Below are 14,259 nucleotides of genomic sequence, written 5' to 3'. Positions count from 1 at the left end.
TGTGGATTTGAAGACAGCAGTGGAGGAAAAGAAATAAACTGACTGTAAGACCTCTTACTGCATTGTGTGTGCGCGCGTGTGTGTGTGTGTGTGTGTGTTTATTTGTATTATATTAACGTATCCTTTCACGGATTCCCACTTATTATTCTCAGACAGTTTGCTCTTCATCTCTTCATCAATGAGCTGCTTTGTATGAAAGGTTTTTTTTTAAACATGCAGTTATGAGAAGATATTTTCCTATTAGTTTTTTTGTCTTTATAATCTCTAATGTACTCTTTATCGGTAACCCATATCACAATAAATACCTTTGTATGTTGTACCATTAAAGAGTGATTTGTTTTTAAATAAAACTGCAATAGAAAAGATTAGAATGATTAGATTTGATTTATCTTTAAAAGGCTTTAATTGCGACTGGAATATAAGTTAAACGACAAACATGAACATAACATGATGACAAGTGGATCAAAAGCACAGGATTTATGGATATGTGTGCTATGGAAATATCCGGAAACAGAATTTTACTTCACTTTAAATAAATAAATCTATATTGTAGGGATCACGGTGGATTAGTGGTTAGCACGTTTGCCTCACACCTCCAGGGTTGGGGGTTTGATCCCCGCCTCCACCTTGTGTGTGTGGAGTTTGCATGTTCTCCCCGTGCCTCGGGGGTTTCCTCCGGGTACTCCGGTTTCCTCCCCCGGTCCAAAGACATGCATGGTAGGTTGATTGGCATCTCTGGAAAATTGTCCGTAGTGTGTGATTGCGTGAGTGAATGAGAGTGTGTGTGTGTGCCCTGCGATGGGTTGGCACTCAGTCCAGGGTGTATCCTGCCTTGATGCCCGATGACGCCTGAGATCGGAGGTAGTTCGGTAGAAGATGAGTGAGAGTGAGTGAGAATCTATATGGTGTGCTAGACCTTTTACACACAAATGAACAGGTGGAATCAGCTGGAAAGGTTGACGGGCATCTCAACTCATCCCGTCTCATCCGTCCATCCATGCATCCATTTTCTGTAGAACTTCTTCAGGACCACCAGGAACCTGGAGTCTATCACAGTCTTGTGGACACAAGCAGGAGGACACGATGGACACGGATCCGACTCATCATGGCACAATCACACACTACGGATGATTTAGAGATTTCCGGTTGTGTCTGCGGACTGTTAGAGGAAACCGGAGTGTCTGGTTGAGGAAAACCCTGAGGCACGCGGAGAATATGAGCAGAAGCCTGAACGAAAATCGAACCCATAAACAACCCTGGAGGTGCGAGGCCAATGTTCTTACCACTAAGCCGGTCAACCAGCCTAATGATTGAAGACTCATCTGCAGTCTATTTTCCTAACAATCTCCAAAACTACAGTGGTTAAGGTGTTGGTGATGTATTGATCTTAAGGTCATGGGTTCGAATCCCAGGTCCACCAAGCTGCCACTGCTGGGCCCCTGAGAAGGCCCTTAACCCTCAGTTGTATAAAATGAAATAAAAATGTCAGTCATTCTGGATAAAGGTGTGCTTTAACTCTCTTCATTTGAATATATTGTCTTCTGGTAAAGTAGGTTCCTGACTTTTGTATACTATCTGCTTAACTCACTTTGTTCTAGAGTAGTGTGATTTGAATTGTTATATTCTATACCATTGTTGATTTTTATAGTGTTGGTCCTTGTTGTTCTCTCAGCTGATTAATCAGGAGTAGTTTCAGTCTACCTTAAGGTGTGAATTGGGGGCAGGGCTTACCTATTTAAATTGAAGGTTCTCCGTTTGTAAGTATCTCTCTCTCTCACTCACTCACTCACTCACTCACTCATTGTAAACTTTGTGTCTAATACTGTTTTGCTATATTCTACCATACCTTAATTCTCACTCTTGACTGCAAATATGTGCCTTAAACCCATCTCTGTACTCAATTCCTACACTCGCAGACACTCTCGTCCACAGAGCAGAGGTCACAATCCCAGTAACCTCATCTACCCTCCTCTGTTGTGTAAGTCTCAAACAGTGGTGGTAGGTGGGCTCTGGAATTGCCAGTCTGCTGTGAAAAAAAGCTGATTTTATCTCTGCTTTAACTTCCCATTACTCCTTTGATTTTCTTGCGCTAACAGAGACCTGGATATCCCCACAGAACACTGCTACACCAGCTGCTTTATCCTCTGCCTATGCTTTCTCTCACTCACCACGAGAAACAGGCAGGGGTGGTGGTACAGGTTTATTGCTGTCAAAGAAATGGTGCTTTACACCTCTCCTCTTGTCTCATTTAACCATCTCCTCTTTTGAATTCCATGCCATTTCAGTTACCTCTCCAATTAACCTTGTTATCATTGTTGTTTACCGCCCTCCTGGTCCCCTAGGTGACTTCTTGGAAGAAATGGACACACTGCTTAGTGCTTTCCCTTCTGATAGCTCCCCCCTGACAGTGCTTGGTGACTTCAACCTCCCCTCTGACAAGCTACATTCTTCTTCCCTCCTGTCTCTTCTTGACTCATTCACACTCACACTCAACAGCTACATCCCCACACACAAAGGAGGCAATGTGCTGGACCTGGTTTTCACCCGTCCTTCTCCAGCTACAGACGTGACTGCTACCCCACTACACGTCTCTGATCATCACCTGGTATCCTTTACCATCACTCTCCCTACCCTACCTAAAACTACCTCTCACCCCCTCGCTCTAACCCGCCGCAACCTTTACTCTGTCTCCCCTTCTTCTGTAGCTTCTGGCACTCTTTCTTCCCTTCCTGATCCTGAGTCTTTTTCCTCACTGCCCTTGGACTCGGCCACAGATACTTTCCTCTCATCTCTTTCCTCAACTATGGACTTCCTCTGCCCTATGTCCACTAAACCCAAGAAAACTTCTTGTTCTGCTCCTTGGCTTTCAGATGTGCTGCGCAACAATCGAAGAGAGCTAAGATCATCAGAGAGAAAGTGGAAGAAATCACAACTTGATGCAGATCTTGATTCTTACCGAACACTCATGGCCAAGTTCTCCTCAGATGTGACTTCTGCCAAGACTTCCTTCTACAAGGAAAAGCTTGAAGCTTCCTCACATGACCCTCGGAAATTCCACAACATCATCTCTTCTCTGCTCAACCCCCCGGCTCCACCTTCTTCATCCTCCCTGACTGCAGAAGACTTTGCTTCTTTCTACCAGGAGAAGATTGAGGAAATCTGCCGGACCTTCACTTCAGCCCCGACTGCACTTACATCTCAGAGTATGGACTCCCCTACACCTTTGTTGTCACATTTCTCAACTGTAACAGCAGAAGAGATTCTAAAACTCATCCAGTCTTGCAATCCTACCACCTGCCCATTGGATCCACTCCCTTCCACTTTGCTGCAGACCATCTCGCAAGACCTTCTGCCCTTCATTACAACTATCACCAATAGATCCATAGCATCTGGTCAGGTACCAACTACCTTCAAGAGAGCAAGGGTTATTCCCATCCTGAAGAAACCTGCTCTGGATCCATCAGACATCAGTAACTACAGACCGGTATCACTTCTCTCGTTTCTTTCAAAAATTCTTGAACGCATTGTCTTTAATCAACTGTCTGTCTATCTCTCACAGAACAACCTCCAAGACCCCAACCAGTCTGGCTTTAAAGCAGCTCATTCCACAGAGACAGCCCTTTTAGATGTCTCTGAGAAACTACATGCTGCTAGATCAGCCAATCTCTCATCTGTCCTTATCCTCCTTGACCTTTCAGCAGCGTTTGATACGGTCAACCATAAGACTCTCTTAGCCACCCTCAGGAGTCTTGGGATATGCGGATCAGCTTGGGAATGGTTCGCTTCCTACCTGGAAGGACGCTCATATCAGGTAACATGGAGGGGAGTGACATCTGCTCCACGCAGACTCTCCACTGGCGTCCCACAAGGCTCAGTACTTGGTCCTCTTCTTTTCTCCCTGTATACTCACTCTCTTGGTGAAGTTATTTCCTCACATGGGTTCTCTTACCACTGCTATGCTGATGATACACAACTTATCTTCTCTTTCCCACCCGCAGATGCCACAGCTTCTGACCGGATCTCTGCATGTCTGGCAGAAATTTCATCATGGATGACTGCTCATCAGTTAAAGCTTAATCCTAGCAAAACTGAGCTGCTCTTCATCCCAGGTGATTCATCCCCAGGTCATGATCTTGCTATATCCTTGCACAACGATCTGATCTCCCCTTCAGCCACAGCTCGCAACCTTGGGGTAACCATGGACAATCAACTGTCCTTTTCCTCTCATGTTGCTAATGTGACTCGCTCATGTCGGTTTCTTCTCTACAACATTAGAAGGATTCGACCATTTCTGTCCACACAGGCTGCTCAGGTACTTGTTCAGTCTCTTGTCATTTCTAGACTGGATTACTGCAATGCACTGCTGGCAGGTCTACCTATGAACGCAATCCGTCCTCTGCAAATGATCCAAAATGCAGCTGCCCGGCTTGTTTTCAACCTGCCAAAGTTCTCTCATACCACCCCGCTGCTGCGATCCCTCCACTGGCTTCCGGTAGCTGCACGCATCAGATTCAAAACACTGATGCTGGCCTACAAAGCCAAAAATGGACCAGCTCCCTCTTACCTCAAAGCCCTCATCACTCCTCGCACTGCACCCCGCACCCTCCGATCTACCAGCACTGCTCGACTGGTTCCACCATCTCTCAGGGTAAGAGGCAAATATACTACAAGACTCTTCTCTGTACTGGCACCAAGGTGGTGGAACGAACTTCCCCTAGAGGTCCGGACAGCTGAGTCACTGGCTATTTTCAAGCGGCGGTTGAAGACCTACTTATTCAGGAAACACTTCAACTAGCACTTTCATTATCTTTTGCATTTAAAAAAAAAAAAAAAAAAAAAAAAAAAAAAAAAACCTTTGACACTTTCATTGTAACTTTGAACAAATGTTTTAAACTCATGGTATCTTAAGTATGTAACTTAGTGATCCAGCATTAATGTATTCAATGTTAGAGATTTAAGCACTTATGTACGTCGCTCTGGATAAGGGCGTCTGCCAAATGCTGTAAATGTAAATGTAAATGTAAATGTGTCTCAGAAATGTAAAACATAACTGCTATTATTTTCTCTACTCATCCAGAATTACACAAATTTCTAATTTCAAGGGCCATTTCCCAGATACCACACATACATCAGTCTGTTTGTGAACTCAACAAGCTTCTTGATAACTGAGTAGGCACAAGTGAAGGTGTATTTTTATTTTGTTTGTATATTTCAGTCATCCTTCACTCCCACGTGTTGGTCAGTGTTGTTAATCAGCGCCACCTCGTGGTGGTGACCGAATTAATCCTTAAACTCCATGCAGGTGTAAACAAACAGATTCATCTCAGATTACTGGACAAAGGAAATGAGTTTAGAAGATTTTGAGTAGATTTGTTGTGAGTTTGAAACCTTACACGTGATTTACACAGCTGGGTCCGAGCTGCAGGTGAACACACGATTACAAAACGTGTAAAATCTGCTTTTAACTTTATACCTTTATTAGAAAGATCTTAAACACGACTGATTTACGTTCTGATCCTTGTTGAAGTAAAACTAATGACATTAAGAAATAAACTGGTCATTTATTTGTTTTTTTTTTTGTTTGTTTGTTTCATTGCTTTATTTTGCTAATCATTATTACTGCACGATCATAAACACGACATTGGCGCCCCCTACTGGTCATGTGTCATGTCTGCACTTACATCTCTCTCTCTCTTCTCTCTCTCTCTCTCCAGTATCAACTAAGTACTTTATAGGTATAAGTGTCAGTATACAATATTATTTCAAATCTCTCTTTTCTCTGTGTGTGTGTGTGTGTGTGTGTGTGTGTGTGTGTGAGACAGAAAGATTGACAGATTGATGTATTCTCAGTTAGAGAACAATTAACAACCTTGTTAGAGTCCCACTGTGTTCATAATAAACCATTTTCAGATATTTTACACTCATCTACTCATTTATTAGTTTTCTCTCACACCAGGTCTCCTCATTCATTCTAATTATCTGTCGTCTGTATTAAAGCATCGGATGACCAACGTTCATGTAGTTGCCCACAGGAAACACACTCGACGCTTCACTTTCCATTGAGTACTTAGGAAACTGCACTTCTGCACTTTTTGCCTCTTATCTGTTAAATGAAACTCTTTCAGTATCTATAATTACTCACAGCTCGTTAGCGCTCATCATGTCAAACTGATCTGATCTCATTGTTGCTTTCATTTTATGATCATTCTTTATTTAATCAGGATTTGTTTCTTGAGTTAATCTTACGTTAGTCTTCACACTTTATACCTCCTGACACCAAAGCCTCTGTGCTGGGGATGGCTAATCTGTGTTCATCTGTTGCTGTGGGTCTCATACACATACACACACACACACACACACACACACGCACACACACTTAAGCTTAGGGCTGGCTCCGGTCCTGAAAGAGTCAGGATTTGAGACTCTGAGCTGCATGGGGGGATGTGAGGAATGATGAGGGATCCAAACACACACACACACACACACACACACACACACACACACACACACAAAGCTGGTTTGCAGTCTATTGTTATTTGTAATCCCTGCCATCATTAAACTGCACAGTCAACAATAAAAAATGTCAGTTTTCCTTATCAGCCAAGATGTTTTGGTGCCAAAAGTTTTGCACTGGACTAAGAGAACCTAAATGGTCACCTGCTCACTTCAGAACACAAAGCATTGTGCCTTGTTGTCTGTGTACTGTACATATGAAGATACAGAACAATGTCCCCTGTGTCTCTGTAACAAGGAGTCAAACTTTCAGGAAGTGGAACTCAACATTGTCCTCTTCCATCTTTAGCTAAATATTTATAAATGTCACTTGATACAGATCGGACTTATTTAAGATATCACAAGTCCTAGAGCTCCTCAGTACTGCTGAGTTTGGTGTTTGTCCGTCTTCAATAAAGAGTTAAGCTCATGAGTTGATTAGCTGTTTGTTAAATCAGACAAAATAAACACAGAATTAGTGAATCTCTTTAGGCCCAGAGTCTAACACCTCATGCTGGTGGGAGTGGGTGTGGTGTGATGTGGAGCTGTGGGGAATAAACAACAAACACTATTGTCCTCGCAAGCATCTGTGTGAGAGAGTGAATGAGTGAGTAAGAGAGTGAGTGAGTGTGAGTGAGTGAGAGTGAGTGTGTGTGTGAGAGAGTGAGTGTGAGTGAGTGTGTGAGTGAGTGTGTGAGTGAGTAAATGTGTGAATGAGTGAGTGTGAGTGAGTCGAGTGAGTGTGTGAGTGAGTGTGTGAGTGAGTGAGTGAGTGTGAGTGAGCGAGCGAGTAAGTGTGTGAGTGAGTGTGTGAGTGAGTGTGAGTGAGTGTGTGAGTAAGTGTGTGTGAGTGAGTGAGTGTGTGAGTAAGTGTGTGAGTGAGTGAGTGAATAAACGAGTGTACCTGTTCCCTCGTACGTGCCAGCCGTCCATGGACTTTGCCTCGCTAGGAGCTGAGTTCTTATCTGTTCCAGACCTTTGTCAACACAGCACAATTGTCAGTAAGGATAACGTGAAATACGACTGCGATACTTTCTCCACTGTGGGTTCATCCGTTGTTGACTATTTTGGAAACACACTATCATGTGTCTAGTCGTTAACAGTGTGCCACTCGAAACTGGTACATAATAGCACTTGAATTGTCGACTATTACAGACACATTATCACTTACCGCTGGAGCCTGACATTTATTTGTATTCTTTTATTTCAGATGTGGCTATTAAGCGTGTCGCTGAAAACAGGCCGCAGCCCTGTAGCTCTTTTATCAGCATGTGAAAGATGTTTTCTGGGAGACGTGCAGCTGATTGCTGGATAGATTGAAGTGCAAAGAGTGCTCCTGGAGTCCAGGGTAGCTCTTTTCTCTAGCATGACCTTTTCACGTATTGATGATGCACAGCGTAGCGTAATCTGTTAGCTGGAAACAGCACACGTGTCTCGGGAATGTTATTAGCTGCTAAAGAGTCTAGCTTTTTTAAAAAAATTTTTATTAGTGTTTAGCAGAATACTAGCGATTAGCATTCTTGGCTGTAGATAGTTAAGCTACTTTTCACATGTAGTTTGTAAAGTAGGCAGCGAGCATGACCTAATTTCTTTTGCATGTGTGAGAAAGTGTGTTGTTAGAATGTCAAATTTATTGTGAAAATAAAGCATGAATACTCAGAGCAGCAGCTAGCGTAGTAGCCTAGGTTACATCGTTCTCGTGTCTTTATGGGTTTTCTCCAGGATACCTGTTCCTCTATAGCCTAAAAATATAACAGTAGGTGGACTGGTTATTCTAAACGACCCCGGGTGTGAATCAGCATGTAGAAATGTGTGTGTGTGTGTGTGTGTGTGTCACATCTAGGATGTATTCCTGCATTATATCAGCATTGTCTCTAGTCTTGGGAACTAAAGATCGGTACATTTTATAGCCAAGACTGGGCTTTTTTAACAGGAAGAAGCAATTTGCTTGCCACAAACATGCTAATATCCAATCAGAATGCAACATTCGACCCACTGAAGGTTGTGGCCAGAAAAGTGTACAGAATGTTTCCCACAGGCAGAGAACCTGAAGCTAAGGCGAGCGTTACGCCGACCCGGATACAACTCTGTATCTTCACCATTAACTAATGCATAGTGAAATGTTATTAAATGTTACGCTAACACGAGCTAACACATTACGGTTCATATAACCGGACACCATTTGTGTTTGCAGCTCAACAGAACCATCTCCAGGAGCAAACCATAATAGGCAAAGCCCCCAACAACCCCCCCACCCCCATGTAGTATCCATGTTGCTTTTATCCCAAAATAAATTATGGACTGCCATCCATAAATAATGCAAGCCTGTATTTAAATGCACATAATTGCACTAAAGGCTGTTGTTGTCATCTAAGTGCAGTAATAATAAGTCATTTTCATCTGTTTACCACATGCACGTAACATATTTACTCTGAAAAAAGGCATCGTTAATGATCATATCGTCCCAGATACTCTTTTTTTAAACGCACGATGCAATAACTGCACGTGAAATACTTTTGTTTGTAAACGTGAACGTCACGTTTTCAACAGGACTTTTCTAGTTCACGCACGCGCGCACGCGCACGCACGCGCACCCCCTCTGTAATATTTTGGCACGCTCTTTCAGAATAACATGCCCATAATAGGATCCAAGCGACCGTACCATTTCTGACTCTGTCTCGGGGGTGAACATCTGGAGCTTTCTGACGTGACACGACACTATAATACGACAGCTGACGTTTCCTGAATATCACGTCGCGACGACAAAGCGCGATTTCGTTTTTCTGAGTATTTTCCGAGCGTGTATACGTCGTATAAATCGTATTTATATCAGTCGGTACGATTTCGAGCACCCCTCCGGAAGCGTGGACGACTCGGATGGTTCGGTCCTGTGAGTCCAGGGATCGAGCTCCTAGCCGTTCGAGCTACAATAAGTTGTGAACTATGAAACGGTCGCTGCGACTTTCGGCGTTTATTAGATGAATAAATCTGTCGATTCTAACGCCATGTGAGAGGACGGGTTTGTACGGAGAAGTGCCAAGAAGCTCAATGGCAATCTACAACTTCACATCAGGCTCGTAATCTTTGTCAGCGTCGCACTAATGGCTGCTCAGTCAAGGTAAGTAGTTTACAGCCATTAGCCAGGTTTAATCCAGCTGTTACACACAAGTGACATCCTGTCTGAGGGGAAGTTTTAAATACGGTTTGTCCAGAAAAGACACGAAAAATCCACCAGCTGGTGTTTAATCTCAACGTTTTGTGCTGTTTATTATAAACCCCGAGGCTTTAAAACAGAATCCTGATGGGTTTATTATCGTTATTATTATGATGAAGATGATGATGAAGATGATGATGATGATGATGATGGTGGTTGTAGTTTATTTTTACAATAAATAAATAAAGTTCATCCTTTTTAATAAGACAGTGGAAAAGCCCTGCTGGTCGTTTGTCAGACTGGTGGCTTGGTCTTTGCTCTGTACAGCTTTTACTGTGACCTGTTTACTCTGGACTTTACTGTAAACATCCTGATTTTTATTTATTTCATTTATTATTGTTTAATTAAATTTATTATTTAATTGTATTATATTTTATTTATTTTATATATTTTATTTATCTAATTTTATGTAATTATTATTTAATTTAATTATATTTATCATTTTATTTCTTATTTTTTATATTTTATTTATTATTTAATTTTATGTAATTTTTATTTTATTTTATTTATCATTTAATTTTATTTTATTTATTATTTTATATATTTTATTTATTTAATTTTATATAATTTTTATTTTATTTAATGATATTTTTTATTTTTTTATTTAATTTTTTTTAATTTAGTTTATTTATTATTTTTTCTGATTTTATTTTTTATTTTATTTTATTTTATTTTTTATTTTTATTTAATTTTATATTTTATTTTATTTATTAGTCTGGGATTACTTTGAGCACAGTGTTTGCTGAGCGAAGGACTAATGTTGTGCTTCAATTTAGTAAAAAATTAAAAAAAATAATAATAATCTATAAAATAACCGTAAGGGTTTGGAGAAAACTAGATTTTTTATTTTTTTTTTTAGGTTAATCGGTGAAGCTGGTGATATTAACATTATTAATCGACCATTTAAAAGTGTCAGAATTTCCATTTTGTAGGAAGGTTCTGTTTATTAAATCGGTTTATTAATTAATATTTTTTTTCACATCTTTTGGCTTCCAGCTTTTAAACCTGGTCTCAATCCATAATCCTGGTTTACACGACTGACGCGTTGCTGTTCGGGAAGAAATTTCACCTTAAAAAAAAAAAAAAAAGTGAATCCGTCACTTTAAACGTCGAGTCCGTGACAGAATCTCGCTCGAATTTCAAATCCGGGAATCAGATCCGACTCCTTCTGATGTTCACTTGTTTTCTGTAACACGTACAGCTCTGTGTAGTGTGAACGCTAAGAATAAAGCGATTTGTTGTTCGCTTTATTTAACAAAGAACAAACTCTTGAATAAGAGGAAGAAAATCCTTTGTACTGTTCAGAAAAAAACCAAGCTCTTGGAAATCAGATCTCGTCTCATTGTGTTTTAACGCTTTGCGTGATTTCCAGGTGGGACGTGTCACGTAAAATGCTGAATGATTTGTAAAATCAGGTATTTTTTATTTATTTATTTGTTGTTGTTTTTTTTTTTAAAGCAAACAGTCAACGAGCCATACCACTTGTTCTGTATCGTTGAGCTCTTTAATGAAGATCCCAGAACTTTCCATAACCAAATCATTCAATACAAACGCTTGAATTGTCTCTGCGGCGTTTATTTATTTATTTATTTATTTAATGGCGTTTAAGGTCGTCCTCTTTTAAAATGCAAACGCGCAAACAAATACAGAGCCGGATCGGAGAGCATGACGTGAGGCTTGGTTGTCATACCTCAAATTTATCGTCGACGTCAACCTTCCCGACCTCAGAGATCAGATTCTAAAGTTGGAGGATCCGATCTCAACCGGAGCTGCTTTCTGGCGTTCGGTAGGGGGTCAAGAAGGCGTCCTGAAGTCCGAGTTCAGCGCGTGTGTCAACATGGCCGCCTGCAGCGTCAACAGTAAACAAAGCGGCGTTTCTGTTCTTTCGAGTGAGTTACGCTGCAGATCCTAGAGTTTGCTTTGGATCAGTCAAGAGGAAAAGGTTCGCGCGTCACAATTCTTCCTCATAAACAAACACGACGATCGTAGCAGCTTCTGGGTGTTTATTTTCATGAAGTTCGTGTTCCCACGTTTAAGTTGATTCGGGCGCAGCGTCAACCCTCACTGCGTCTCCTTAACTGAAGTCTGGTAGCGATCCCGTCCGGCTGTCTCACGTTCTCGTTAACAACACCGTCAATATCGAGCCGAGTCACGTCGAAGCCGCGTCGCATTCTGGGACTTTGAGTTCTGAATTTGTCTCCGTTTTCCCTTGATTTCTCATTAGTACAGCGGTTAATTCTGGAAAATGGGAAGAAACCAGATGAGATTTTTATTTTGTTTTATTTATTTATTTATTTTGCGATTTAAGAGGTTTTTATTTCTATTTGTTTATTTCTATCGTTAGGTTTTTCTCCTGTTAATAACCAACGTCGTTACTACGATAGCGTTAACGACGTCCTCACAGGAACGATGAAAAAGTCACAGAATCGCTGAATCGATATAAACTTGAAGGTGGTGTTTATTTTAAACTCGAGAGAAGCCCAGACGTGTGTAATAATTTTACCCAGATAAACATGTTTCAGTGTAGAGTTTACAGCTGGCTGACTTGGGCCTGAGCCACAGTCATGTGTGTGTGTGGGTGAGAGTGAGAGATAGAGAGGCGTATGTGTGTGTGTGTGTGTGTGTGTTGGGTAACACTAAAAACACACACAAGTGTTATTATCACGTATCACAGATTCAGGGCAAAGAGAAGGGACTTATTTATTTATTTACTTATTTATTTATTTTTGCTCGTTCTGGTTATGAGTAAGAGTGAATTTCCTCCTCAGCTGAGCCACCTGTCACCATCAACTCACACCAGAAACGTGCACAGCACCTCAGAAAGTACAGACAGGATTGATTTTTAGATCTTTATTCCTCTATGAGAAGGCGTTAATGTTCATCCAGCAGTTTCTCCTTTCTCTCTCTGCTCCATGATGGAACTGTTCAGCTGCTGCTGCTGCAGTGAGAAAACCGCGCCGCCGTGAACCCCACGGCTCGTCGACACCGACGCTACGGCGCGTTACTGAAGATAAAAACAGAAGAGTTTCGTTTGATTTGATTTATTGCGTAAAGCCGAGAACGAAAATCGATTCTCGGACGTCGTAAAACGTCCCGAAAAATATGGCTCCGTGCTTCAGAGTGTGTTTTGTTTGATGTGATGAATTCCGGCTTCTGATTGGTCGGAATTGGTATTTGTGACGACAGTGTGAGGGAACTTGTACGGCTTCAGCATCGTAGTGCGATGTAACATAATTCTGATTATGTAAGGACAACGTTTCAGGAAGGAGTCTCCGGTTTCAGGACTTCTTTCAGCTGACTTGTTGAAATCACCAGCACAGATCTCCTCCCACTGAAGGCACGTGTAACGACTTTCTCTGATGTCGTACTCGGCACTCGGACCGAACACGTGTTGGGATGTCGCACGATGCGTCTCGGAACAAATCTGTAGATATTTTGGAAGAAAAAAAACCTTTCCTTTAATTTAGTTGTGAGGTTTAGTTTAATGCAGCTTGCGTATCTGTATATCCCTCATTTTTGTGTGTGTGTGTGAGGGAGAGAGAGAGAGAGAGATGTGTGTGTGTTTTGTTTGTTTGGCTCCAGGTATCCGTGAACTTTCGGTGACCTCACTTACTATTCGTTAATCCTTTCTTCCTGAAAAAGACAGAGGTGAGCACCTGGACCAACTGAGCAAGGTGTGTGTGTGTGTGTCTGAGAGAGGTAGAGAGATGTGTGTGTGTGTGTGTGTGTGTGTGTGTGTCTGAGAGAGGTACTATAGAGAGGTGTGTGTGTGTGTCTGAGACAGGTACTATAGAGAGGTGTGTGTCTGAGAGACACACACACACCTCTCTACAGTACCTCTCTCAAACACACACACCTCTCTACCTCTCAGACACACACACACACCTCTCTACCTCTCTCAGACACACACACACACCTCTCTACAGTACCTCTCAGACACACACACACATCTCTCTACCTCTCTCAGACACACACACACCTCTCTACAGTACCTCTGAGAGAGGTAGAGAGGTGTGTGTGTGTCAGAGAGGTGTGTGTTTCTGAGAGAGAGCGAGGGAGAGAGGTGTGTGTGTGTGTGTGTGTTTCAGATTGGATTACACACACGACTCAGGATTACTTTCCTCCTGCAGGAGTGTGTGAGCGCACGTTCCTTCTCCAGTCTTTCTCCATGTTGTAGTGGAACAATGAGCTTTTTGAGCTCTTTTGTTATTCTGTGAGGAATTCCTCTCTAAACAGACGTCGTTTACGCGCCGTGTTTGCAAACAGAAAGAGAAGTCGAATGTGCTGCTTTTTATCAGCTGTAACAGACGAAGACGCGTTTTTCCGGACGAAGAGCGCGGCGTCCTGAGCGCAGATTCTGACTAATCTGAAAGATCCTGTAATTAACACATTGTAATATTGTCACTCGGCGTCGGTCAGCGTCTGACTCGTGTCCGATACGGTCTGTTTACGTCAGAGCGCTGATGAATCGTCTTCTCTGATTGGTCAGAAGGTGTTGACTGATTCTCTAAATAACACATAACGTGTCGTGGTGCCGGTCCGAGGTAAAGCCG

General features: G+C 41.9%; 1 protein-coding gene across 1 annotated transcript in view; it reads left to right on the top strand.

Moving 5' to 3' along the window:
* The first annotated feature begins 9,368 nt into the window (after nucleotides 1–9,368).
* aff1 (AF4/FMR2 family, member 1) overlaps nucleotides 9,369–14,259 on the top strand; it is a 41,046-nt gene continuing 36,155 nt past the window's right edge. Inside the window, exon 1 of the mRNA XM_060890523.1 lies at nucleotides 9,369–9,610. Coding sequence (XP_060746506.1) covers nucleotides 9,594–9,610 — 17 coding nt within the window. The 5' untranslated portion in view covers nucleotides 9,369–9,593. The remainder of the gene's footprint in view (nucleotides 9,611–14,259) is intronic.

This window comes from Tachysurus vachellii, chromosome 17, assembly GCF_030014155.1.
Source record: "Tachysurus vachellii isolate PV-2020 chromosome 17, HZAU_Pvac_v1, whole genome shotgun sequence".
NCBI lineage: Eukaryota > Metazoa > Chordata > Actinopteri > Siluriformes > Bagridae > Tachysurus > Tachysurus vachellii.
Note: the sequence above shows the minus strand (reverse complement) of the source record. Positions and strands in the feature narration are given on the sequence as shown.